Source organism: Pongo abelii, chromosome 18 (genome assembly GCF_028885655.2).
Source record: "Pongo abelii isolate AG06213 chromosome 18, NHGRI_mPonAbe1-v2.0_pri, whole genome shotgun sequence".
In the NCBI taxonomy this organism is placed as follows: Eukaryota; Metazoa; Chordata; class Mammalia; order Primates; family Hominidae; genus Pongo; species Pongo abelii.
The window spans coordinates 4,446,505-4,469,145 of record NC_072003.2 but is presented as its reverse complement, the minus strand read 5'-3'; the positions used below and the strand labels follow the sequence as shown (position 1 = coordinate 4,469,145).

Genomic DNA, 22,641 nt, shown 5'->3' with positions numbered 1-22,641 from the left:
CACCGCACCCAGCCTCCATCTGTATCTTAAAGCTCCTAGGCCTGGCTCAGTGGCTCAAGCCTGTAATCCCAGTGCTTTGGAAGGCCGAGGGGAAAGAATCATTTGAGCCCAGGAGTTCGAGAAAGACCCCATCTCTACAAAACACAAAAAAATTAGCCTGGCATGGTGGCATGTGCCTGTAGTCTCAGCTCCTTGGGAGGCTGAGGCAGGAGGATTGCTTGAGCCCGGGAATTGGAGATTGCAGTGAGCTATGATCATACCACTGCACTCTAGCCTGGGTAACAGAGACCCTGTCTCTTAAAGAAAATAGTAAGACTGGGCGCAGTGGCTCACTCTTGTAACCCTAGCACTTTGGGAGGCCAAGACGGGAGGATCACTTGAGTCCAGGAGTTCGAGACCAGCCTCAGCAAAATGACGAAACCCTGTTTCTACTAAAAATACAAAAAACTAGCCGGGTGTGAATGGTGTGCACTTGTACTCCCAGTTGCTTGGGAGGCTGAGGAAGGAGGATGACCTGGGCCCGAGAAGTTGAGGCTACAGTAAGCCGAGATCATGCCATTGCACTCCAGCTTGGGTGATGGGAGTGAGACCCTGCCTCTAAATAAATAAATAAAAATAATAAAATAATAAAACTTAAAAAGCTCCCATAAGAAGGAGTTCGAGAAAATTGAAGGCTTTGGAGTGTTTGTTGGGTCCCTGATTTATTTATGAAGCAACAATATTCTGCCAGGACTGAGGATACAGCCACGAACAGGATGTGACTCCTGTCCTCAGCAGCTCACAGCTTTGTGGTCCTAAAAGGTATTGTAGACCCCTAAGAGTTTCATGGGTTGTCCTGGACATCTGGGTGCAAAGTAACTCTTGGGCCTCGACCTCCCGAGTAGCTGGGACTACAGGCATGTCCCACAACACCCGGCTAATTTTTGTATTTTTAGTAGAGAGGGGGTTTCACCATGTTGGCCTGGCTGGTCTGAAACTTCTGACCTCAGGTGATCTGCCCACCTTAGCCTCCCAAAGTGCTGGGATTACAGGCGTGAGCCACCATGCCCGGCCTTTCTTGATCTCTTTTAAACTTCACCATGGCCCTGTGAAGTGAAGCAGTGTTTCCATATTTTACAGATGGAGGAAACTGAGGCTTGGTGTTCCACAGCTAGTAAGTGGCAAGGCTGGACTTTTTGCACTTGAGCCCAGTGCAGGATTCCCACTGATGGGCTGGAGTTGCTTTGGGGAAGGGAGGGAGGCAGGGATGTTTCTGATGGCAACAGCCTGGGCATGGTGTGTTCTGGGAACAAGGGGAAGGGCAGCAGACTGGCCAGGTCAGAGTGCAGAGTATGAGTGAGTAGTGTAGCAGCAGCGGGGATGGAGCATGGATGAGAACTTCGGGCTGATTAGGTTAGAGAAGGATGAGTGCCTTAGTGCTTTTTTGGGTTTGGGAGAATCCCGTGTGGACTTTCCCACGTTGACTGTGTAGATGTTAAGTGACCCTGAGGTATGTGAGTGACTTCAGGGCAGTGTGAAATGAAAGTTCTCAGTGGCCGGTTTGAGGCTGGAGCTGGGCAGGCAGGTGTAGAGGGATTGGGGGTACTTGACTTTGGGCTGGGCAGGAGGGATAGGTACCTGGCAGGGTTCTAGATTTGAAGGGCATGCCCCATCCCCCCAAGTGTCTGGTTGGGACACGAGTGTCAGTCTCAGCAGATTTTGTGGGTGCTGTGGTGGTAGGTGTGGCGGCTCTTGCCTTAGCATCCAAGGCTGGTGCCCAAATTTTGTTCCTTGGCCATTGGCTGCTCAGTGACCTTATTCCTAAATCTAGGGCAGCCCCTGGTTGGACCCAGGAGGCTGGCTTGCAAGAAGCAAGAGAGCCTCGGTGTGGCTGGGCATGGTGGCTCATGCCTATAATCCCAGCACTTTGGGAGGCCGAGGCGGATGGATCATTTGAGGTCAACAGTTCGAGACCAGCCTAACCAACATGATGAAACCCCATCTCTACTAAAAATATAAAAATTAGCCCGGCGTGGTGGTGGGCGCCTGTAATCCCAGCTACTTGGGAGGCTGAGGCATGAGAATTGCTTGAACTCGGGAGGTAGAAATTGCAGTGAGCTGAGATTGTGCTACTGCACTGCAGCCTGGGCAACAGAGCGAGACTTCGTCTCAGCCCCCCACCCCGCCCCCCATAATTAGCCGGGCTTGGTGGCTCACGCCTGTAATCCCAGTTACTTGGGAGGCTGAAGCATGAAAATCACTTGAACCCGGGAGGCAGAGATTGCAGTGAGCCAAGATTGCGCCACTGCACTCCAGCCTGGGCAATAGAGAGAGGCTCAGTCAAAAGAAAAAAGAGAACCTCGGTGTCAGTGGACTTGGGTCACCTTTGATTTTCACCTGGAGGAGTCTGAAGTGGCCAGGGAGAGGATAGTGGACCTTTACTGTGTGTGTAGGACCTTTACAGATCTTAACCGTAAATGCAAAACCCCAGAAAGAGCTATCAGAAACTTTCAGGCATTTGCAGAAAAATCTACTTTATTCAGTGCAGTACCACCTGGAAATTTCAATTAACCATCCTTCAGCAACAGGATCCCCTGGTTGGTCAGCCATCAGAAGCCCTGGTTGGTCAGCATTCCACCAATAAGAATTCCTGGTTAGCCGGCACTCCACCAATCACAACCCCTGGTTAGCTCCCATTCCACCAATCAGAAGTCTTGGTTAGAATGCATTCTATTAAAGGACTCTGTCGGCTGGTTCTTCCAGGGCAATTTAGGTGAGTTATAGTTGAGGGTCTTGGTGGCAGATTCAGGTCCCCACGAGGAACTGTACCTTTGGGGGGAAATTTGCTTTCTTGGATTTAAGAAAGTGCTTAACCTAAGTTAAGCACTAGGTTAGCCAGCAGCTGGTTTCTGAGCCAGGAGACTGGGCTGATGGCTTTGGAGAGGAAGGAAGCAGGACGGAGAATTGGAGAAGCTGGGCCCGCAGATTCTGGTGCAGAGGAGGAGGCGACACAGGCCCCTGATCCCAGCCCCAGCTCCTCCTCCTTGTGAGAACTTCCGGCTGGGGTTTTCGGGACTGGGGTCTGGTGGTCTCCTTTGGTCTCCCAGTTAGTGGGCTGCCTTGCGGGCAAGGGAAGGAAAAGGCTGAGGGTCAGCTCCCAAGAGCAGAGGAGTTGGTGGGACTTGGGCCGGGAGGTGCAGAAGGGTGCATCTAGCTGCACCCTGCCCTGCCCAGCTGCTGGGTGTGAACTTGGGCAAGTCACCTCACTTGTGGGCTTGTGGTCAGAAGGGCAGGGGTGATGGCTGAGCTTGCAGTCACATACCCCCTTCTGGTAAGTGGCCGGCTGTGTGAACTAGCGGTCAGTAGAGGCGCTTCAGTGGGTTGGCGTCTGCAGGTTGCTGTTGTGCCCAGTCTGGCTGCTTGACCTTGGGATCATCACCTTCCTTCCCACGACCCTGCATTGCTTGCTCACGGTAATCTCGGCCACCCCACTGGGTTTCTGTGAGAATCAGGCAGGGAAAAATGTAAACGAGGTCTGTGAATAATAAAAAGAGTTACACGATTACAGCGATTTCCGAATGCCTGGTCCTTTTTTTTTTTTTTTTTCTTTGAGACAAGGTCTCACTCTGTTGCCCAGGCTGGAGTACAGTGACATGATCACAGCTCACTGCAGCCTCAACCTCCTGGGCTTATTACATCCTCCCACCTTAGCCTCCTGAGTTGCTGGAACAATAGGCACAGTCTACTATGCCTGTCTGATTTCTTTAATTTTTTCTAGTGATAGGGTCTCACTATGTTGCCCAGGCTGGTCTTGAACTCTGGGGCTCAAGCGATCCTCCTGCTTTGGCCTCCCAAAGCGCTAGGATTATAGGTGTTAGCCACTGTGCCCAGCCCAGTCGTCTCTTTTACAGGGATAACTGTCACCTGCCGGTTGGGGCATCTGGCTCTGTGGGATGGTCAGAGCTCATTCTGCCCTATGGCCTGACACCTGCTCTGGGGTCAGGGTTCACGCCCAGTGCTTGCTGCAGCTGGTCCCTACCCAAACCTCTGTGCCCCCCTCTTTACATGGGAGTCTTCAGGCCACCTGACTCAGGAAGATTGTGACAATTCAGTGAGAAAATTCTCGCCAAAAACTTAAAAAAAAAAAAAAAAGTATCCCTCTGTTGTGGACCCTCCAGGAGGGCCAGCTTTCAGGTGGTCCAAGGCTGGACTTGGTGCTCCCTCTTCACCCCCTGGTCAGCTCTGGCCTTTGGGCATTGCCAGGAGGGACCCAGGGACTGGGTGGGTGGGGGTCTCTCCCCACATCTCTCCTGAGGGGGATGGCTATGCCTCCAGATTGCACTTACCTTGTGTTGTGGCTTCCTATGGACATCTCTTCCCACCTCTTACCTCCAAAGATCCCCAGCTTTAAGCCACCCACTGCAGAGCAGTCCTGGTCCCCTTGGTCTGCTGGCCTCTCAGAGATGGTATGGTATGGTCTGAGGCTGTGCCAGGCCTGGGATCCTGGACTCCGCCCCAAGGCTGGGCCACACAGCCGTGCAGCAGGCCTGCTCCAGTCCCCCTATCGCCTCCACTTCAGGGCAGGGGAACGGGGAGAAGTGAGGGCACTGACATCCAGCTGACTGACCCTAAAACCATCCCCTCTCTGCCCTGCACCCTAAAGTCTCTCATGGAAAGTGGGGGGCCCGGGCCCCTTTTGCAGCGCTGACATTTCAAGACCCTGTAAGCGACTTGTACCCTGGGTACAGGCCCTGGGCCTTTGGGTCCTGATGGAGGAGGGGGCTTGGCTTGATGAGGACGGAAGGAGGCTGATTTGCATCCAGACTTCCGGCGTCGGACACCTCTCTATTGGGAGAGGAAGCTGAGGCTGGAGAAGGGGCAGGGATGCGTCCAGGGTCCCACAGGGAGCCAAGGCTGGACAGATGGGCAGGCTGGGTGGGGCCAGGAAGGCCACGGCTGTTTCCAGCTGTTGCAGATGTGCTCCCTCCTGGGTCCATGCAAACTCCTTTCCGCCTGCGGGTTGGCGAAGGGGCCAGGGCACACAGCAGGGGAGTTAGACTTGGCAGCCCCTTGACCCCAGACTGCCCTCGTCAATGGAACAGGAGCTGCTCAGAACCCTTTTCCTGTTCTCCCAGATTCAGGGGCATGAGCCCCCTTGGCCCAGTCCTGGAACAGGGCACCCCGGGAGGGCCCCTCAGGAAGAGGCCGGGGCTGCGGCTTCGGGTGGGGCCGGCAGCCTCTGCTGGGAGCCCAGCATCTGGAAGCCATCAGGCCAGGGGCGGGGGGAGTTGCAGGGGAGGTCCAGGGAGGGGGACATGCCTCCTCCAGGCCACACACAGGCCCAACCCTCGGGAGCATGGCCTTGGGCCCACAACCGCTGCCTCTGCACCCTGGCCGGCAGCCTCGCCCCCTGGGGCACACGCCCCGCCCTCGTCCGAAGCCACGCCCCCAGTCAGCAGCCACGCCCTCTTCCTCCAGGCTGCCTTCTCACCGCACTGGCCACTGCTTCTGCAAGGGTCAGTAGCGCTCCCCACAGCATGGTGGGAGCCTCGCTTCTCCGGCACAGGGTGGGTCTGTCTCTTGGAGTGGGTGGGCTGTGGGGAGCAGTGTCCCCAGGGGTTGTTGGTTTGGTGTCTTTTTGGGGAGTGAGTGGTACTTGTCTTCTGTGAAGTCTTAGCCTAGTGGGGCTGGAGCTTGTGGTGGGAGGCGTGGCTGTGAGGGTAGGACGGGAGTGGGGACGTCTTCCTCAGTCCTGGGGTGGCAAAGCCTGAGACGCTGAAGAGGCGCTCCAGGTGCCTAGCAAGTCACTCAGAAGTGTTCCAGGAGCGGGGACAGCGTCCCTGAATGTCGTCTGCATCCCACGTGCATCAGAATCACACCACGCATGTTTCTGGGTCCCATCGGGCCTGCTAGTCAGACGCTGGGGCCAGCACCCGTCGTCTGCATAGTTTCTAAGCTCCTGGATGTTTTGATGCTCAGACACACTGGGAATTCTGTTCCGGAGGAGAGACTGCTCCCTGTGAGGAAAGCCAGGGAGGGGATGGGTTTTTGTTGTTGTTGAGACAAGGTCTTGCTCTGTTGCCCAGACTGAAGTGCAGTGGCGTGATCATAGCTCACTGCAGCCTCCAACTCCTGGGCTCAAGCGATCCTCCCACTTCAGCCTCTTGAGTAGCTGGGACTACAGGCATGCACCACCACACCTGGCTAATTTTATTTTTTTGTAGAGACAGGGTCTCACTACGTTGCCTAGGCTGATCTCAAACTCTTAGGCTCAATGATCCTTGGCCAAAGAACTGGGATTACTGTGCCTGGCCCGGGGTGGGTTCTGAGCGGACTGTCTTACCCGCAGCCAGCTGATTCAGTCCGCCCCGGTGTCCCAGAGAGCACCCCTCCATCACCCTCTGGGGGTGGCCTGGCATCTTTTGCAGCAGGGGAGGGATGCAGTTTCCACTGGGGCCCTCTGGAGATGAATGATGAAGAGGGCGCCTTGGCCGAGCCTGTCCCTGTCCTCTCTGGTAGCCTTGCCAACATTCCACTAACCCCTGAGACTCAGCGGGACCAGGAGCGGCGGATTCGGCGGGAGATTGCCAACAGCAACGAGCGGAGGCGCATGCAGAGCATCAACGCGGGATTCCAGTCCCTCAAGACCCTCATCCCCCACACAGACGGAGAGAAGCTCAGCAAGGTGGGTGAGAGCAGGGAGGGCTTCCTGGAGGAGCCGGCAGGTTCCCGCCGGGAGAGGAAAGTGAGCTCTGGTAAACACTGCCAGCCTGACTCTCGGCTTTTCCACGCCCTCAGGCAGCCATTCTCCAGCAGACGGCCGAGTACATCTTCTCCCTGGAGCAGGAGAAGACCAGGCTCTTGCAGCAGAACACACAGCTCAAGCGCTTCATCCAGGTGCGCCCTGTCCTTCATGGCTCCCTCTCCCTGGCATGGGCATGCCTTGGACCCAGCCATGGGCCTGGGACTCAGGTGTGGCTGCAGGCCCCTTCTTGCCCACTGACAAGTACTTCCAGGCACTTTTTTTTCTGCCCCAGCCTCAGTTTCCCCATCGGTCAAGTGCGGTGGAGTGGGCTCTGGAAGGAGCCAGGTGACTGTTATGTAAATCATCCCATTCTCCTGGCATTTGGCTGGTTTGTTGGACTTGCAGAAGGGGCTCCCTAATGAAGATTCACCTGTGTTGGGCAGCTTTGGGGGGCTGCGATGGAACCCCAATCTCCGTGGTGGTACCGAGGTGTCAGGCACACTGACCGACTCCTTGGGGTCCCCAGGAGCTGAGCGGCTCGTCCCCCAAGCGACGGCGGGCAGAGGACAAGGACGAAGGCATAGGCTCCCCGGACATCTGGGAGGACGAGAAGGCGGAGGACCTGCGGCGGGAGATGATTGAGCTGCGGCAGCAGCTGGACAAGGAGCGCTCAGTGCGCATGATGCTGGAGGAGCAGGTGAGGCAGCGCCCTCTGCTGGGCGCGGCGCGCGGTGCAGAGGGCGTGGAGCCTGGGGTCGCGCCTCATGCTCTGCGGCCCTCGGTTGAGCCCTATTTACAGGAGCACCTACTGCGGTGCCAGGTCTAGGAGTGGGGAGCAAGCCAGACACGTCCCCGCCCTTGAGGGCCACCGTCGGCGTTGGGGTGGGGGAGATTAGCCAAAGGATCTCAAAAATGTAACCGTGCTTTGGGAGGCTGAGGCGGGTGGATCACCTGAGGTCAGCAGATCGATACCATCCTGGGTAACACGGTGAAACCCCGTCTCTACTAAAAATGTCAAAAAAAAAAAAAAAAATTAGCCGGGCGTGGTGGTGGGCGCCTGTAGTCCCCGCTGCTCGGGAGGCTGAGGCAGGAGAATGGCGTGAACCTGGGAGGCAGAGCTTGCAGTGAGCCGAGATCGTGCCACTGCACTCCAGTCTGGGCGACAGAGTGAGACTCTGTCTCAAAAAAAAAAAAAAAAAAAAAAAAAATGTAACCTTGATGGGCTGGGTATGGTGGCTCACACCTGTAATCCCAGCACTTTGCGGGGCTGAGGTGGGAGGATCGCTTGAGCCCAGGAGTTTGAGATCAGCCTGGGAAGCATAGTGAGACCCTGTCTCTACCAAAACAGATACAAAAATTAGCCAGGTGTGGTGGGGTGTGCCTGTAGTCCCGGCTACTCAGGAGGCTGAGCTGGGAGGATTGCTTGAGCCCAGGAGGTGGAGGCTGCAGTGAGCCATGATTGTGCCACTACACTGCAGCCTGAGTGACAGAAGGAGACCATGTCTCAAAAAAACCAAAAAACAAAAACAAAAAACTTAACCATATTGAAGGCCAGGCTGGAGCTGTGGCATCAGGAGGGGTTTTTCAAGGGATGACCCACGGCTTCTCCATGGAAGTGGGAAGTTGAGTCTCATAGTTAACCAAAGGACAGAGGAAAGGTGTTCCTGGCAGAGGGAACAGCATAGGCAAAGACTTGGGCAGGAGGGAGCATAGTCCAGTGGAAGCTGAGGTGGGAGGCGAGAGGAGCCAGGGGCTGAAGGGCTCTGGAAAGGCTTCTGGCCTCTGTTGAGGGGGGCCTGCCCCGTGCTAGGGTTTTCAGCAGGAGTGAATGAGCTGCTGTGAGACTGATAGGGCAGGGTGTGCTCCCGGCCCTGGCCCTGAGCCCAGGCTGTCCTGCCTCTAGGTGCGCTCGCTGGAGGCCCACATGTACCCGGAAAAGCTCAAGGTGATCGCGCAGCAGGTGCAGCTGCAGCAGCAGCAGGAACAGGTGAGGCTGCTGCACCAGGAGAAGCTGGAGCGGGAACAGCAGCACCTGCGGACCCAGGTGAGCAGGAGGTGCCCGGGAGTGGACTCTGGGGACCGGGAAGGGGACAGGTGATCTTGAATGGCAGAAGCCTCTTCCTAGGCCACCTCCTCTCTGCTTCTTAATATAAAGGAGGAGAGAAAGTTATTCACTGGCCGGCTCTGCATGAAAGGGAGGTGGATGGGCCAAGAGAAGCCTTGAGAGAAAGGCTGAGGGCCTCTGTCTTGCAGCTTCTGCCCCCTCCAGCCCCCACCCACCACCCCACGGTGATCGTGCCAGCACCGCCTCCTCCTCCCTCCCACCACATCAACGTCGTCACCATGGGCCCCTCCTCGGTCATCAACTCTGTTTCCACATCCCGGCAAAATCTGGACACCATTGTGCAGGTACCTGAGCTCGAGAAAGGGGCAGCTTTTGGGGGTCATACTCTGGGAACAGGCTCTTTAGGGGAGACTAGAAAATGAGGGGCAGAAGAGGAGGAAGATGGTGCTTGTGTGGGAAGGGGTGGAGGGCTGGAAGCCTTGGGGGGCCCCCTCCCTGGATCTGCAAGTGGAGAATGTGAGGGCCAGAGATCTGGGCAGGGCCCACCACGCCAGCAGGAGGAGCTGGCCAGGAAGACTGTCCCTTCCCTCAATATGGGGTTTCCGGAGAGGGTCCTTTGCTCCCAGAGCCCCCTGGTTACAGAGTTCCTGCATCCAGCTCTTGGGTTGGTCCGGAACATTGTCTCAGCTCCATCTCCTAGGACCTGGATGGAGATACAGGTGGCAGGGCTGGTGATAGTTGGGCCTCCTACAGAGGAGGAAGCTCTGTGGGTCAAGCCTGAAGTTACAGTTGCATTCACCCTTGAACAGGGCCCCTTGAGGAGCCCAACATCAGAAATAAGTAAATAAATAAATAACCAAAAAAGCCAAAACAAGAAAAAAAATCCATCAATCTCCTCGAATTTTAATTGCTCATAAACTTTGCAAATTGTATCATACAATTAATAACAAAGGCCTTTAATAAGTTAATAGGCAAGCTTTAAAATACATAAACATGTGGCCAGGTGTGGTGGCTCACACCTGCAATCCCAGCACTTTGGGAGGCCGAAGTGGGTGGATCACTTGAGGTCAGGAGTTCGAGACCAGCTTGGCCAACATGGTGAAAACCCCATCTCTATTAAAAATACAAAAATTAGCCGGATGTGGTGGCGCACGCCTGTAATCCCAGCTATTCAGGAGGCTGAGGCAGGAGAATCGCTTGAACATGGGAGTTGCAGTGAGCTGAGATCGCACCACTGCACTCCAGCCTGGGTGACACGGTGAGACTCTTTCTCAAAAAACAAACAAACAAAAACATATGAAAGGTCCATATTATTTCTTTCTTTTTTCTTTTTTTTTTTTTGAGATGGAGTTTTGCTCTTATTGCCCAAGCTGGAGTGCAATGGTGCGATCTTGGCTCACAGCAACCTCCTCCTCCTAGGTTCAAGTGATTCTCCTGCCTCAGCCTCCCAAGTACCTGGGATTATAGGCATGCGCCACCATGCCTGGCAAATTTTGTATTTTTAGTAGGCTTCTGACCAGCCTCTGTTGAGGGGCTGGTCTCGAACTCCCGACGTCAGGTGATCCTCCCGTCTTGGCCTCCCAAAGTGTTGGGATTACAGGCGTGAGCCACGGCGCCTGGCTGATACATATAATTTCTAAGCAGCACTGGGACTGTCGTCTTCCCGGAATGGATTTTTCAACTTAACAGAGGGGTTTTCAAAGTTTGTTCCTGGGTCAGGCGTGGTGGCTTATGCCTGTAATCCTGGGACTTTGGGAGGTTGAGGCAGGAAGATTGCCTGAGGTCAGGAGTTCGAGATCAGCTTGGGCAACATAGCAAAAACCCCCTTGTCTCTACCGAAAATACAAAAGTTAGCTGGGGATGGTGGTGCACCCCTGTGGTTCCAGCTACTAGGGAGGGAGTGCTAGGAGGATCACTGGAGCCCAGGAGTCTGAGGCTGCAGTAAGCTATGATCATGCCACTGCACTCTAGCCTGGGTGATATAGCGAGACCTTGTCTCCAAAAAAAAAGTAAGAGGAGTTTGTTTTTCCTGTACTCTAGTGGGCCTCCCCTGCTGCTTTGCAAGGCTTATTTCTGGGATATGTGTTTTGGGGGTGACAGTGGCTGGCTGAGGGCCCCCACTGTCTCCTGGCTGGCCGTGTATCCCCGGCCAAGCCTTCTCAGTGGTTCGTCCCTGTCCAGGCAATCCAGCACATCGAGGGCACCCAGGAAAAGCAGGAGCTGGAGGAGGAGCAGCGGCGAGCTGTCATCGTGAAGCCCGTCCGCAGCTGCCCGGAGGCCCCCACCTCTGACACTGCCTCCGACTCTGAGGCCTCAGACAGTGATGCCATGGACCAGAGCCGGGAGGAGCCGTCGGGGGACGGGGAGCTTCCCTGACTACCCCCCCAGCCCTCCTCTCCCTTCTGGGGGCTGGAGGGAGCCGGGGCAGCCACAGGGAGAGATGTGGGTGAATGAGTGAGAAATTTTTACAAAATTACGATGTCATTTGGGTCTCTTTTATGACCTCTTTTTCAATACTGTAAATCGACCTTTGAACGAAGCCACTCAACCCGAGGTCCCGGGGCTGGGGTGTCGCAGAGCGTGTGGGAGCATCGGGACCCCAGGGCTGGGCCTCGGCCCCAGGGGCTGGGGGAAGCTGACACGGAGATGCCTGGCCTCTCTCTGCCAAAAAGCATTTTTTCCTTTAAATATGTTTTTTAAGAACAGGGAAAATTAAAACCCCAGGTTATTTCTTCCCTGCCCAGAGCTAGCCTGGGATTGTCAGCCTTCAATCCCCTTTCCCTCCTCTTTTTGGGTTTTCTTCTTTCTCCTTTAAGCACTTACATGGTTGGGGGTCAGACTAGGCTGGGGCGTTCTGGGGGCCCGGAGGTCTCCGTTGCTTCTCGGTTGGGGTTTGCTGCTGCTGTGCCCCCGTCCCTCTTCCCCATCTCGGCACTAGAATTTGCCACTCTCCTACCCCCCAGCCCCCACCTCTGCCTCCAGGTCTCATCTTCCACCCCAAAAATGTCTGTCTCTCTCTTTTTGTTTTGTTTGTTGTTGGTTTTTTATTTTTTTTTTGGTTTGCTTTCTGTTTTTGTTTTGTTTTTCTTTTTCTTTTTTTTCTTTCTTTTTTTTTTTTTTTTTAACAATTTTAAGGTCTTCGTGTTCAAGGAGAAGCTATTATATTTTGTTAAGAAAGTGGGGAGAAAAAAACCAAGAGGCCACTGTGCCTTTGTAAAGAAACAAAATAAAGTTTGTACTTTGTTTTTTAGATTCTTTGTCTCCTGGGTGTGGGCTGGCCTGAAGACTAGGGCAGGGCTACCTCATCTAGAGCAGGGGGGCTCCTTGGGCCCCCCAAAGCGGACTGGGTGTGTGTGAGCACAGTTACTCCCTCAGCTTGTGTGTGGTGTTGCGATGAAAAATTGGGGTCCTCAGTTTCCCTGGGATGACCCTGGATATTCTGTAAAGATGGAAGATGGTGTTGAGGCTGGGGAGTGGCTCCTTGGTGGGCGGCAAGGAGAGAAGGACAACCAAGCCACCGATTCCGAACGCCTGGGAAAGGACACAGGTGTTCAGGGGCCCTGCTTGGTCCCTAGGCTTTGGTTAATCCCTAGGTTTTGCCACTTCCTGGGCTTCTGTAACTTCCCTGAGCCTCATCCTCTCCTCCCCTAGAAGGGGAACCCCACCACCCTCCAACCGCACCCCCCCAGCACCCCCCCGCTCCCCCGTGGTGTGGTGTTTAAGTGCTAAGATCCTGGAATTGGTTTGCCAGAGGTCAGTTCCCCCTCTGACAAACTGCTTCCTCTGAGCCTCAATTTCCTCTTCTAAAAATTGGCGATAATAACAGCACAAGGACATTGCATCCTATTGGGGATTGGCGTGGTCCTTTATTTTGAGAGAGTCTCTGTCCCCTAGTCTGGAGTGCAGTGGTGTGATCTCGGCTCACTGCAACCTCTACCTCCTGGGTTCAAGCAATCTTCTTGCCTCAGCCTCTCAAGTAGCTGGGACTACGGGAGCGCACCACCATGCCCGGCTAATTTTTGTATTTTTAGTAGAGACAGGGTTTCATCATGTTGGCCAGGCTGGTCTTGAACTCCTGACCTCAAGTGATCCGCCTACCTCGGCCTCCCAAAGTTCTGGGATTAAAGGGATGAGCCACCATGCCCGGCTATTTTTAAATTTTTATTATTATTTTTTGGTGTGAGATGGGGTCCTGCTCTGTCACCCAGGCTGCAGTGCAGTGTTTTGATCACAGTTCACTGCAACCTTGACCTCCTGGTCTCAAGTGATCCTCCCACCTCAGCCTCCGTAGTAGCTGGGACTACAGGCCTGTATCACCAAGCCTGGCTAATTTTTTTTTTTTTTTTTTTGAGATGGAGTCTTCCTGTGTCACCCAGGCTGGAATGCAATGACACGATCTTGGCTCACTGGAACCTCTGCCTCACAGGTTCAAGCGATTCTCCTGCCTCACAGGTTCAAGCGATTCTCCTGCCTCCACCTCCTGAGTAGCTGGGACTACAGGCACCCACCATCATGCCCAGCTAATTTTTGTATTGTTAGTAGAGATGGGGTTTCACCATGTTGGCCAGGCTGGTCTTGAACTGCTGACCTCAGGTGATCCGCCCATCTTGGCCTCCCAAAGTCCCGGGATTACAGGTGTGAGCCACCATGCCTGGCCTGGGCCCGGCTAACTTTTTAATATTTTATTGTAGAGGCAGGGTTTTGCCATGTTGCCCAGGCTAGGCCATGGTCCTTTAAATCCTTCACTTTTTCATGACCAGAGATTGATTTACACCGTGGTCCCCTCCTATGCCTCATGCTCACAGTGCTGGGTGCTTGGGGACTGAGGCCAGACCAGAAGGCAGAGTCACAGCTCACCCCACGATGACAGTGGACATGAACTCTTAACAGAAAGGCAGGAGTCTGCAGGTTTTCTTGCAATTTTACAGTGAACAATTCAATGGCACTTAATACATTCACAGTGTTACACAGCCTACCTGGTTCCAAAACATGTCCATCACTGCAAAATGACTCCATTAAGCAGTCACTCCTTCCCCCTCCTCCCAGTCTCTGGCAACCACCTGCTTTCTGGTTTTAATATCTTTTTTTAAAAATTAAAGTAGTTTTAGGGTACATGTGCACAATGTGCAGGTTAGTTACATATGTATACATGTGCCATGCTGGTGTGCTACCCCCATTAACTCGTAATTTAGCATTAGGTATATCTCCTAATACTATCCCTCCCCCCTACCCCCACCCGTACCCTAAAACTTAAAGGGTAATAATAAAAAAAAAAATTAAAGTAGTTGGCCGGGCGTGGTGGCTCACACCTGTAATCCCAGCACTTTGGGAGGCCAAGGCAGGTTGATCACGTGATGTCAGGAGTTCAAGACCAGCCTGGCCAACATGGTGAAACCCCATCTCTACTAAAATACAAAAATTAGGCTGGGCACAGTAGTGGTTCACGCCTGTAATCCCAGCAGTTTGAGAGGCCGAGGTGAGCGGATCACTTGAGGTCAGGAGTTTGAGACCAGCCTGGCCAACATGGTGAAACCCCATCTCTACTAAAACTACAAAAATTAGCCGGGCATGGTGGCGAATGCCAGTAACTGTGGTCCCAGCTACTGCTGAGGCTGAGGCAGGAGAATCACTTGCACCCAGGAGGTGGAGGTTGCAGTGAGCTGAGATTGCGCCACTGCACTCCAGCCTGGGTGACAGGGCGACACTCCATCTTAAAAAAAAATAAAAAAATAAATAAAAAATAAAAAATGAAAGTAGTTACATTTAGTAGAAGTCACACTTTCTGATTTTTGGTTTTGCGTGTTTCCTACACGCAAATGCATAGTTTCCTACCCACCACTATGATCAAGATATGATAAAAAAAAAAAAAAAAAAAACAGGCTGGGTGCGGTGGCTCATGCCCGTAATTCCAGCACTTTGGGAGGCCAAGGTGGGCGGATCACCTGAGGTCGGGAGTTCGACAGCAGCCTGACCAACATGGAGAAATCTTGTCTCTACTAAAAATACAAAATTAACCGGGCGTGGTGGCACATGCCTGTAATTCCAGCTACTCGGGAGGCTAAGGCACGAGAATCGCTTGAACCCAGGAGGCGGAGGTTGCGGTGAGCCGAGATCGCGCCATTGGACTCCAGCCTGGGCAACAAGAGCGAAACTGTCTCAAAAATAAATAAATAGATAAATAATAAATAAGTAAAACCAAAGCAAAATAAAAAAGATATGAATTAGTTCCTTCATTTCCAATGCCCCCCATGCCTCTTGGTGGTCAACCCAGCCCCTAGGAGCCACTGATCTATGTTGTTATAGTCTTACCTGTGACAACATGTCATATAAATGGGATAACCCAGCCTTTTGAGCCTGGCTTCTTTGCACACTGCGGCCAATTTTCTCTTGCTGAGATTATCCAGCTAAATTTACATAGGATCTGGCCCGGCACAGCGACCCCTTTCGGCCAGGTGCGAAACGGCAGGCCCGACAGTCCCCACGCAGCTCCTAAGAGGATCAACAGAGGGCGCAGTGCGCCTGGAACGCCCAGCCTCTGCGAAAGCGGAGGCTCCTCTCTCGGTCCCTGCGGGACAGCTCAGTTCTCATAGGCCAGAGGCGTGGCTTGGGGGCGGGCCAAGGGAATCCCACCTCCCGCTGTATGCTCAAGCGCGCCCGGGGATGGTAGGCGGTCTCACCCGCAGGCGGCGGAAGTCAGGGGCGTGGCTGCGGCCCCGCCGCTTCCTGGACTCGCCCCGCCCGTCCCCTTGTTGCGCATGTTCCCAGACGCCTCAGGCTATGGCGCGCGCGCTCCCGCCAGCACGCTCGTCTGGCCCCGCCCCCACGCCTGGCGCCCGCGCGCTCTCACGCACGATCTGCTCCGGGACTCCTTCAGCGCGCTGCCTGCCTGCCCAGGGCCTTCCCGGAGAGCAGGTGACGGCGGCCTCCGGGCACGGAGCTCGCGCTGACGAAAGGTTCTGGAAGCCGCCGTAAAAAGTAATCAAGAAACGGGTGACAGGACTTTTCGTAAGACATTTAATTTTTACCCAAAGTATCCGAAACACTGCCGTGTCAACCTGAGTGCGATGGGAGACGCCCGGCCCCAAGGAGCTGCTCGTCTTTCTGCCGAGTCCCGGGTCAGACCCGCGGAGGAGGAGACCGCCGCGGCGGAGCGCGGACCTGACGTTTTTGTGAAGCACAGGGGGCGTGGGAGGGACCGGATCAATGCAGCACTCAACAAAACCTGTTTTATTTAAAAGAGTCTTGCTGTGTCGCCCAGGCTGGAGTGCAGTGGCGCCATCTCTGCTCACTGCAGCCTCCACCTTCCGGGCTCAAGCGAGCCTCCCGCCTCAGCCTCCTGAGTAGCTGGGATTGCAGGCATGCGCCACCACGCCCGGTTAATTTTGTACTTATAGTAGAGACGGGGTTTCTCCATGTTGGTCAGGCTGATCTCGAACTCCCGACCTCAGGGGCTCCACCCGCCTTGGCCTCCCAAAGTTCTGGGATTACAGGCGTGAGCCACCTCTCCGGGGCCAAAAGCCTTTTATTGGCGTACTGGGTAACACATTCAGAAGAGGGTGCATAACTTAGGCGCTCCGTGAATTTTCGCAAACTGAACATACACCCATGTAGCCAACACCCCCAGCAAGCCCCAGAATCCCCTCATGCTTGCTTTCTGCCACTATCAAGCAGTTTGCTTTCTTTCAGATTTTTAAGTTTTGAAATAATTATCGAAATGTACAGGGAGAAGCCTGGGTTGGTAGTTCTAACCTGTAGTCTCAGCTACTAGAGAGGCTGAAGGGGGAAGATGGCTTTAGCCCTGGATTTCTAGACTAGCCTGGACAACATAGCAAGACCTCATCTCTATTTTTTTTTGAGACAGAGCCTCGCTCTGTCACCCAGGCTGGAGTGCAGTGGACCTCCGCCTCCCGGGTTCCAGTGATTCTTCTGCTTCAGCCTCCCGAGTTATTTGGGATTACAGGTGTGCGCCACCACGCCCAGCTAATTTTTTTGTATTTTTAGTAGAGACGGGTTTCACCATGTTGGCCAGGCTGGTCTTAAACTTCTGACTTCAGGTGATCTGCCCGTCTTGGCCTCCCAAAGTGCTGGGATTACAGACGTGAGCCACTGCTCTTGGCCTCTTTTTTTTTTTTTTTTTTTTTTTAAAGAGATGTATAGGGAGATCACCCAGTATCCCTCAGTGTTAACATCTTGCATAGCTACAGTTAGCATAGAAACCAGGTAATTGACATTGGTACTGTACATGGGACTTACTCAGATTTACCCGTTTTTTAATGTTTTATGTGTATGTGTATGTAATTCTCTATTCTCTACCATTTTTGTGAGAGTTCCAGTTGCGTATTGTCAGATTTATCATTATTTAGGTATTCTGGTAGGTGTATGGTGGAATCTCACCATAGTTTTCATTTCTTCTCTTTTTTTAAAAAATAGGAACAAGGTCTCACCATGCTGCCCAAGCTGGTCTGAAAATTCTTGTCCTCAGGCAGTCCTCCTACCTCGGCCTCCCAAAGATCTGAGATTACAGGCGTGAGCCACCACACCTGGCCTTGGTTTTAATTCCTATCACAGTATATTAGTTTTCTCTGTTGTGTATTGATTGATTGAGACAGGGTCTCGCTCTGTTGCCCAGGCTGGAGTGCAGGGGCATGGTCCCAGCTCACTGCAACCGCCACCTCTTGGGTTCAAGTGATTCTCATATCTCAGCCTCCCGAGTAACAGGGACCACAGGTGTGTGCCACAACGCCTGGCTATTTTTTTTTTTTTTTTTTCTTGAGATGGAGTTTCACTGTTGTTGTCCAGGCTGGAGTGCAGTGGAACGATCTCAGCTCACTGCAACCTCTGCCTCCTGGGTTCAAATGATTCTTCTGCCTCAACCTCCCGAGTCGCTGGGATTACAAGCGCCCGCCACCACGCCCAGCTAATTTTTGTTTAGTAGAAACGGGGTTTCACCATGTTGGCCTGGCTGGTCTCGAACTCCTGACCTCAGGTGATCCACCCGCCTCGGCCTCCCAAAGTTGTGGGATTACAGGCGTGAGCCACCGTGCCTGGCCTAATTTTTCAATTTTTTAGTGGAGATAGGGTTTCACCATGTTGGCCGGGCTGGAGTTTTGCCTGTTCTAGAAGCTTTTATCAGTCATACAACACATAAGTTCTTTTTGTCTAGCTTCTTTTGCTCAACACAATGTCTCTGAGATTTATTTATGTTTTTATGTAAACATAAATGTTCATTTTTCTTGCTAAGTACTATTCCATTGTATGAATAGACCACAGTTTGTTTATCCATTCACCTAGTGGTGGACATATTTATTTATTTATTTATTTATTTATTTATTTATTTATTTATTTTTGAGACGGAGTCTTGCTCTGTCGCCCAGGCTGGAGTGCAATAGCTCAATCTCGGCTCACTGCAGCCTCTGCCTCCCAGGTTCAAGCCGTTCTCCTGTCTCAGCCTCCCGAGTAGCTGGGATTACAGGCACGCACCACCACACCCTGCTAATTTTTGTATTTTTGGTAGAGACAGGGTTTCACCATGTTGGTCAGGCTGGTCTTGAACTCCTGGCTTCGTGATCCGTCCACCTCAGCCTCCCAAAGTGCTGGGATTACAGGCATAAGCCACCGCACCTGGCCCATGGTGGACATTTATGTTGTTTCCAACTTAGGGCTATTATAACTAGATTTTAGTAGCTACCATCCCCCAAATGCATGGTACCAATTTTCCCTCCTACCAACAGCATGTAAGGTGACAGTTCAGGAGAAGTGTCCTAAGCATGTGTCATGGACCCTCCTTGGGGGGTGATTTCTTTGAGGCGGGGCCGGGCATTCTTGGTTCTCTGTGGCCTCCCCTGCCCTATTTTTTTTTTTTTTTTGAGATGACGTTTAACTTTTGTCCCCCGGGCTGGAGTGCAGTAGTGCTATCCTGGCTCACTGCAACCTCTGCCTCCCGGGTTCAAGCGATCCTCCTGCCTCAGCCTCCCGAATAACTGGGATTACAGGCATGCGCCACCGTGCCCAGCTAATTTTTGTATTTTTAGTAGAGACGGGATTTTGCCATGTTGGCCAGGCTGGTCTCCAACTCCTGGCCTCAACTGATCCACCCGCCTTGGCCTCCTGAAGTGCTGGGATTATAGGCGTAAGCTACCGCGCCTGGCTGGTCCCCTGCCTTATTTTAAGAGTCTCTATTAGGGATAAGCTTCATGGAAAATGTATGTCTGCTCTAAGAATGTTCTCAAGTGTCATTACCTTGCACTGTATCTGTTTCCTCTTTACGAGGATTCTCAGAAGAAATTCTTGCCGAGTCTCAATAGTTGAAATAATTTCACTCCTCCCAAGCATTTGGTTTGCTTTTATTTTAAGGACAGTGAATTGGGCAGGTGGTCAAGTTACACACATGTGAGGGACTGAAATATATGGTGTCACTTTTTCCCATTAGTCTTACGAATGGTTCCATATTGTGTGCCTTCCTGTTTTTCTTCCACTAGTACTTCCAGTTCGTGCTTTCTTGCTATATTTTATAGAGAAAGGCCATCTCTATGTCTTTCTGGTACTGGGTGGGTTACAATAAAAACATGCCTTTGGTGCCATGATTTGGGGGTGTCTTTGGCCGTGCAGCAGAGCGATGCCCCAGCTCTGCTAGATGTTTGAAGGGCTATTGAGTGGAAGAGAGGTCCCTTCCTGTGACCTTGGCCTCCTTATCGGTTGACTAACTGGCCCCAGGCCAGTATGTAAAGCACATGCAAATCCTCAGCCTCTTGGAGCCAGCTGGCCATGCTGTCCTTAGCTTCAGATTTTTTTGTGTCTCCACCCTCTTCCCCCTCCATCCTAGTCCATCCTCCTGTCCTTTCTTGAACCAGCTGTCTGTCTGTGCTTTCCTTGATGCTGTAAGGCCTTGTAGCATTTGTCATTTTCACTCTGTTGAGTTGTCCGGCTTGGCCTCCCTTGCCCTGCAGGTCCTGGGCAGGGATGGCGTTATATCATCCTCTGCCTTGGTCTCCTTTCTCCTCTTGCCCTGCTGAGTTGCAAGTTTCTTCTGTTGATTGACAAGAACCTGTGCTGACAGAGGAGGGGATAGGACTAGGGGCTGCGGCAGGACCAGCTCTAAATCTGGCAGCTGTAGAAAGGAATGAGTTCCCCAAAGCAGCTCCTCTCACCACACTCCTGATTGAGAAAAAAAGGAGCTGGCCGGGCATGGTGGCTCACACCTATAATCCCAGCACTTTGGGAGGCCAAGGCAGGTGGATCACCCAAGGTCAGGAGTTCAAGACCAGCCTGGCCAACATGGCGAAACTCCGTCTCTATTAAAAATACAAAAATTAGCTGGGCATGGTTGTGCGTGCCTGTAATCCCAGCTACTAGGGGGGCTGAGGCAGGAGGATCGCTTGAACCTGGGAGGTGGAGGTTGCAGTGAGCCGAGATCGTGCCACTGCACTCCAGCCTGGGCAACAGAGCGAGACTCCATCTCAAAACAACAACGACAACAACAACAACAAAAGCTGGTCGTGGTGGCTCACGCCTGTAATCCTAGTACTTTGGGAGGCTGAGGCAGGCAGATTGCCTGAGCTCAGGAGTTCGAGACCAGCCTGGGCAACACGGTGAAACCCCGTCTCTACCAAAATACAAAAAATCTGTAGTCATAGCTACTCAGGGGGCTGAGGCAGGAGAATTGCCTGAACCCTGGAGGTGGAGCTTGCAGTGAGCCGAGATCACGCCACTGCACTCCAGCTTGAGCGACAGAGCAAGACTCTGTCTCCAAAAAAAAAATAAATAAATAAAAATAAATAAATAAAAAATTAGGAGCTAAGAATGACAGCTGCAAAGTTGCCTGAATTAGGGGGCCCAAGTCAAGTTTTCCCCAGGGTGCCGGCTGTCTTGGTGGATGGCCTCAATAAATAGGCAGGTCATCTCTGCAGGTTGCAGGGGTTGCAGGTGCCACACACATGAGAGATTAGTCTGTTGATACACATTTATTATCTCTCCTATTGTCTCCTGCCTTGTGGGAGATGTAGACAGTGCTCTGAACGTTCTGGTTGCAAAGAGAATTGACAAAACTCTGCTGTTCTCCAGCCTGACCAACATGATGGAACCCCATCTAAAAATACAAAACAATTAGCTGGACTGTAGTGGTGTGCGCCTGTAATCCCAGCTACTCAGGAGGCTGAGGCAGGAGAATTGCTTGAATCCAGGAGGTGGAGGTTTCAGTGAGCTGAGATCACGCCATTGCACTCCGGCCCGGGCAACAGAGTGAGACCCTGTATCTGCTGTTCTCTTGTAGGAGAAGGAGATGTCAGGTATAAGGGTTAGCAGGGGGTGGCTTGGTTGCGATCAGGAGAGAGGTGGTGCTCATTCTCCGTGGGATCCTTGTGGTGCATGTCCCTGGCTTTTTTTTTTTTTTTTTTTTTTTTTTTTTGTTTGAGATGGAGTCTCACTCTGTCACCCAGGCTGGAGTGCAGAGGCACGATACTTGGCTTACTCGGCTCTGCCTCCTGGGTTCATGCATTTCTCCTGCCTCAGCCTCCTGAGTAGCTGGGATTACAGGTGTGCACCACCACGCCTGGCTAACTTTGGTATTTTTAGTAGAGATGGGGTTTCTCCATGTTGGCCAGGCTGGTCTCAAACTCCTGACCTCAAGTGCCGCGGTTTGCCACGGTTACCACGGGACTAAACGAAGGGGGACGAATGTAGAAATGAAAACTTAAAACAAAAGAAACGGTTTTAAAGGAAGGGGCCAGGGGAAGAAGAAGAGCGCTCCCTGTTTCTAGTGAGCAAGCGCAGCTGCCTTGAGCCTCTACCACCCTTCATATTCATTGGGTAGAAAGAGCAGGGAGGAGGAGGTAACAATTAGTCAGCTGCTTGATTGATCACAGGTTCACATTATCTCATTACAAGAAACACTTGTGCCTGGGTCGTGACTGCCCTCAGCATTCCTTCTGGGTGGCAGACGCAGTTTGTCAGTTTGCCAGCATCCTGCTTTCATGAGAACAGTTTGCTGTTTACTCATGTAGCCTCCAGTGGTATACTGAGTTGATCATGACTCTCACTCTTTCGGCCTGCAACACTCAAGTGATCCACCTGCCTCGGCCGCCCAAAGTGTTGGGATTACAGGCGTGAGCCACCGCGCCTGGCCTGTTCCTGGCTTCTGGCCGAAAGTTGAGACTTAGAAGTTGGGAGGAGACCTGGAGCACTGTGGCTAGTTCTAGGCCCTACAGTCTTCAGAACAGCAGAGCTGTAGCTCTCTGGTAGTGAGCTCTCTGTTGCTGGGAGTATTCAGAGGCTGGATGGCTGGTGGTTAAGGGATTTCTGCTTGGGTGGGAATTTGGGTCCCTCTAAGACAGATAACTTGTGATTTCTTTTTTTTTTTTTTTTCATATCCTTTTTTTTATTATTTTATTTTAAGGATGGGGTCTCATTCTGTTGCCCAGGCTGAGTGCAGTAGCATGATCATAGCTCACTGCAATTCAAACTCCTAGGCTCAGATAACTTGTGATTTCTAAGATAAATGGGACAATATTTCAGTGAGGGTTACATGTTAATGCTGGGTCAGTCTTGAGTACCAAATGGATTCAGAGGCCTGAATTGTCTTGTTCAATCTGATTTTCCTAGCCCCTCGAGGAACCGTTTGAGGTGTGGCATGATATAACAAGTCAGCTGCCAAAGAGGGACTGAGCCACAGGAAGTGCGTGCCCAGAACGGTAAAGGGGCTGTGGCCTTTCTTATCATCTTCACTCCCCATCCCCACCATCACCTGCTCTTCATGCTTTGTGATAATTCAGTGAGCTCATACTCATGACCTGTGTCCTGCAGCATGTGGGTTACAACTCAGTGAAATGTTAAAATATCTACCCCTCTAGCATCTCCC

The 22,641-nt window shown here is 52.5% G+C and overlaps 2 protein-coding genes across 5 annotated transcripts in view; both read left to right on the top strand.

Annotated features, from left to right (window-relative positions):
• TFAP4 (transcription factor AP-4) overlaps window positions 1–12,039 on the top strand; it is a 54,110-nt gene extending 42,071 nt beyond the window's left edge. For all 3 annotated transcript variants that reach the window (XM_024234057.3, XM_024234056.3, XM_054533358.2), the window contains exons 2-7: window positions 6,499–6,664; window positions 6,778–6,876; window positions 7,251–7,421; window positions 8,628–8,768; window positions 8,978–9,133; window positions 10,971–12,039. In XM_024234057.3, the coding sequence (XP_024089825.1) occupies window positions 6,590–6,664; window positions 6,778–6,876; window positions 7,251–7,421; window positions 8,628–8,768; window positions 8,978–9,133; window positions 10,971–11,165 (837 nt within the window). In that variant the 5' untranslated portion in view covers window positions 6,499–6,589 and the 3' untranslated portion in view covers window positions 11,166–12,039. The remainder of the gene's footprint in view (window positions 1–6,498; window positions 6,665–6,777; window positions 6,877–7,250; window positions 7,422–8,627; window positions 8,769–8,977; window positions 9,134–10,970) is intronic.
• Window positions 12,040–15,558: 3,519 nt separating this feature from the next.
• SRL (sarcalumenin) overlaps window positions 15,559–22,641 on the top strand; it is a 67,275-nt gene continuing 60,192 nt past the window's right edge. The window contains exons 1-2 of one of the 2 annotated variants that reach the window (XM_063717061.1): window positions 15,559–15,794; window positions 22,386–22,474. The gene's annotated coding sequence lies outside the window, so the exon portion shown is untranslated. The remainder of the gene's footprint in view (window positions 15,795–22,385; window positions 22,475–22,641) is intronic. The other variant, XM_054533042.2, reaches the window with a different exon arrangement.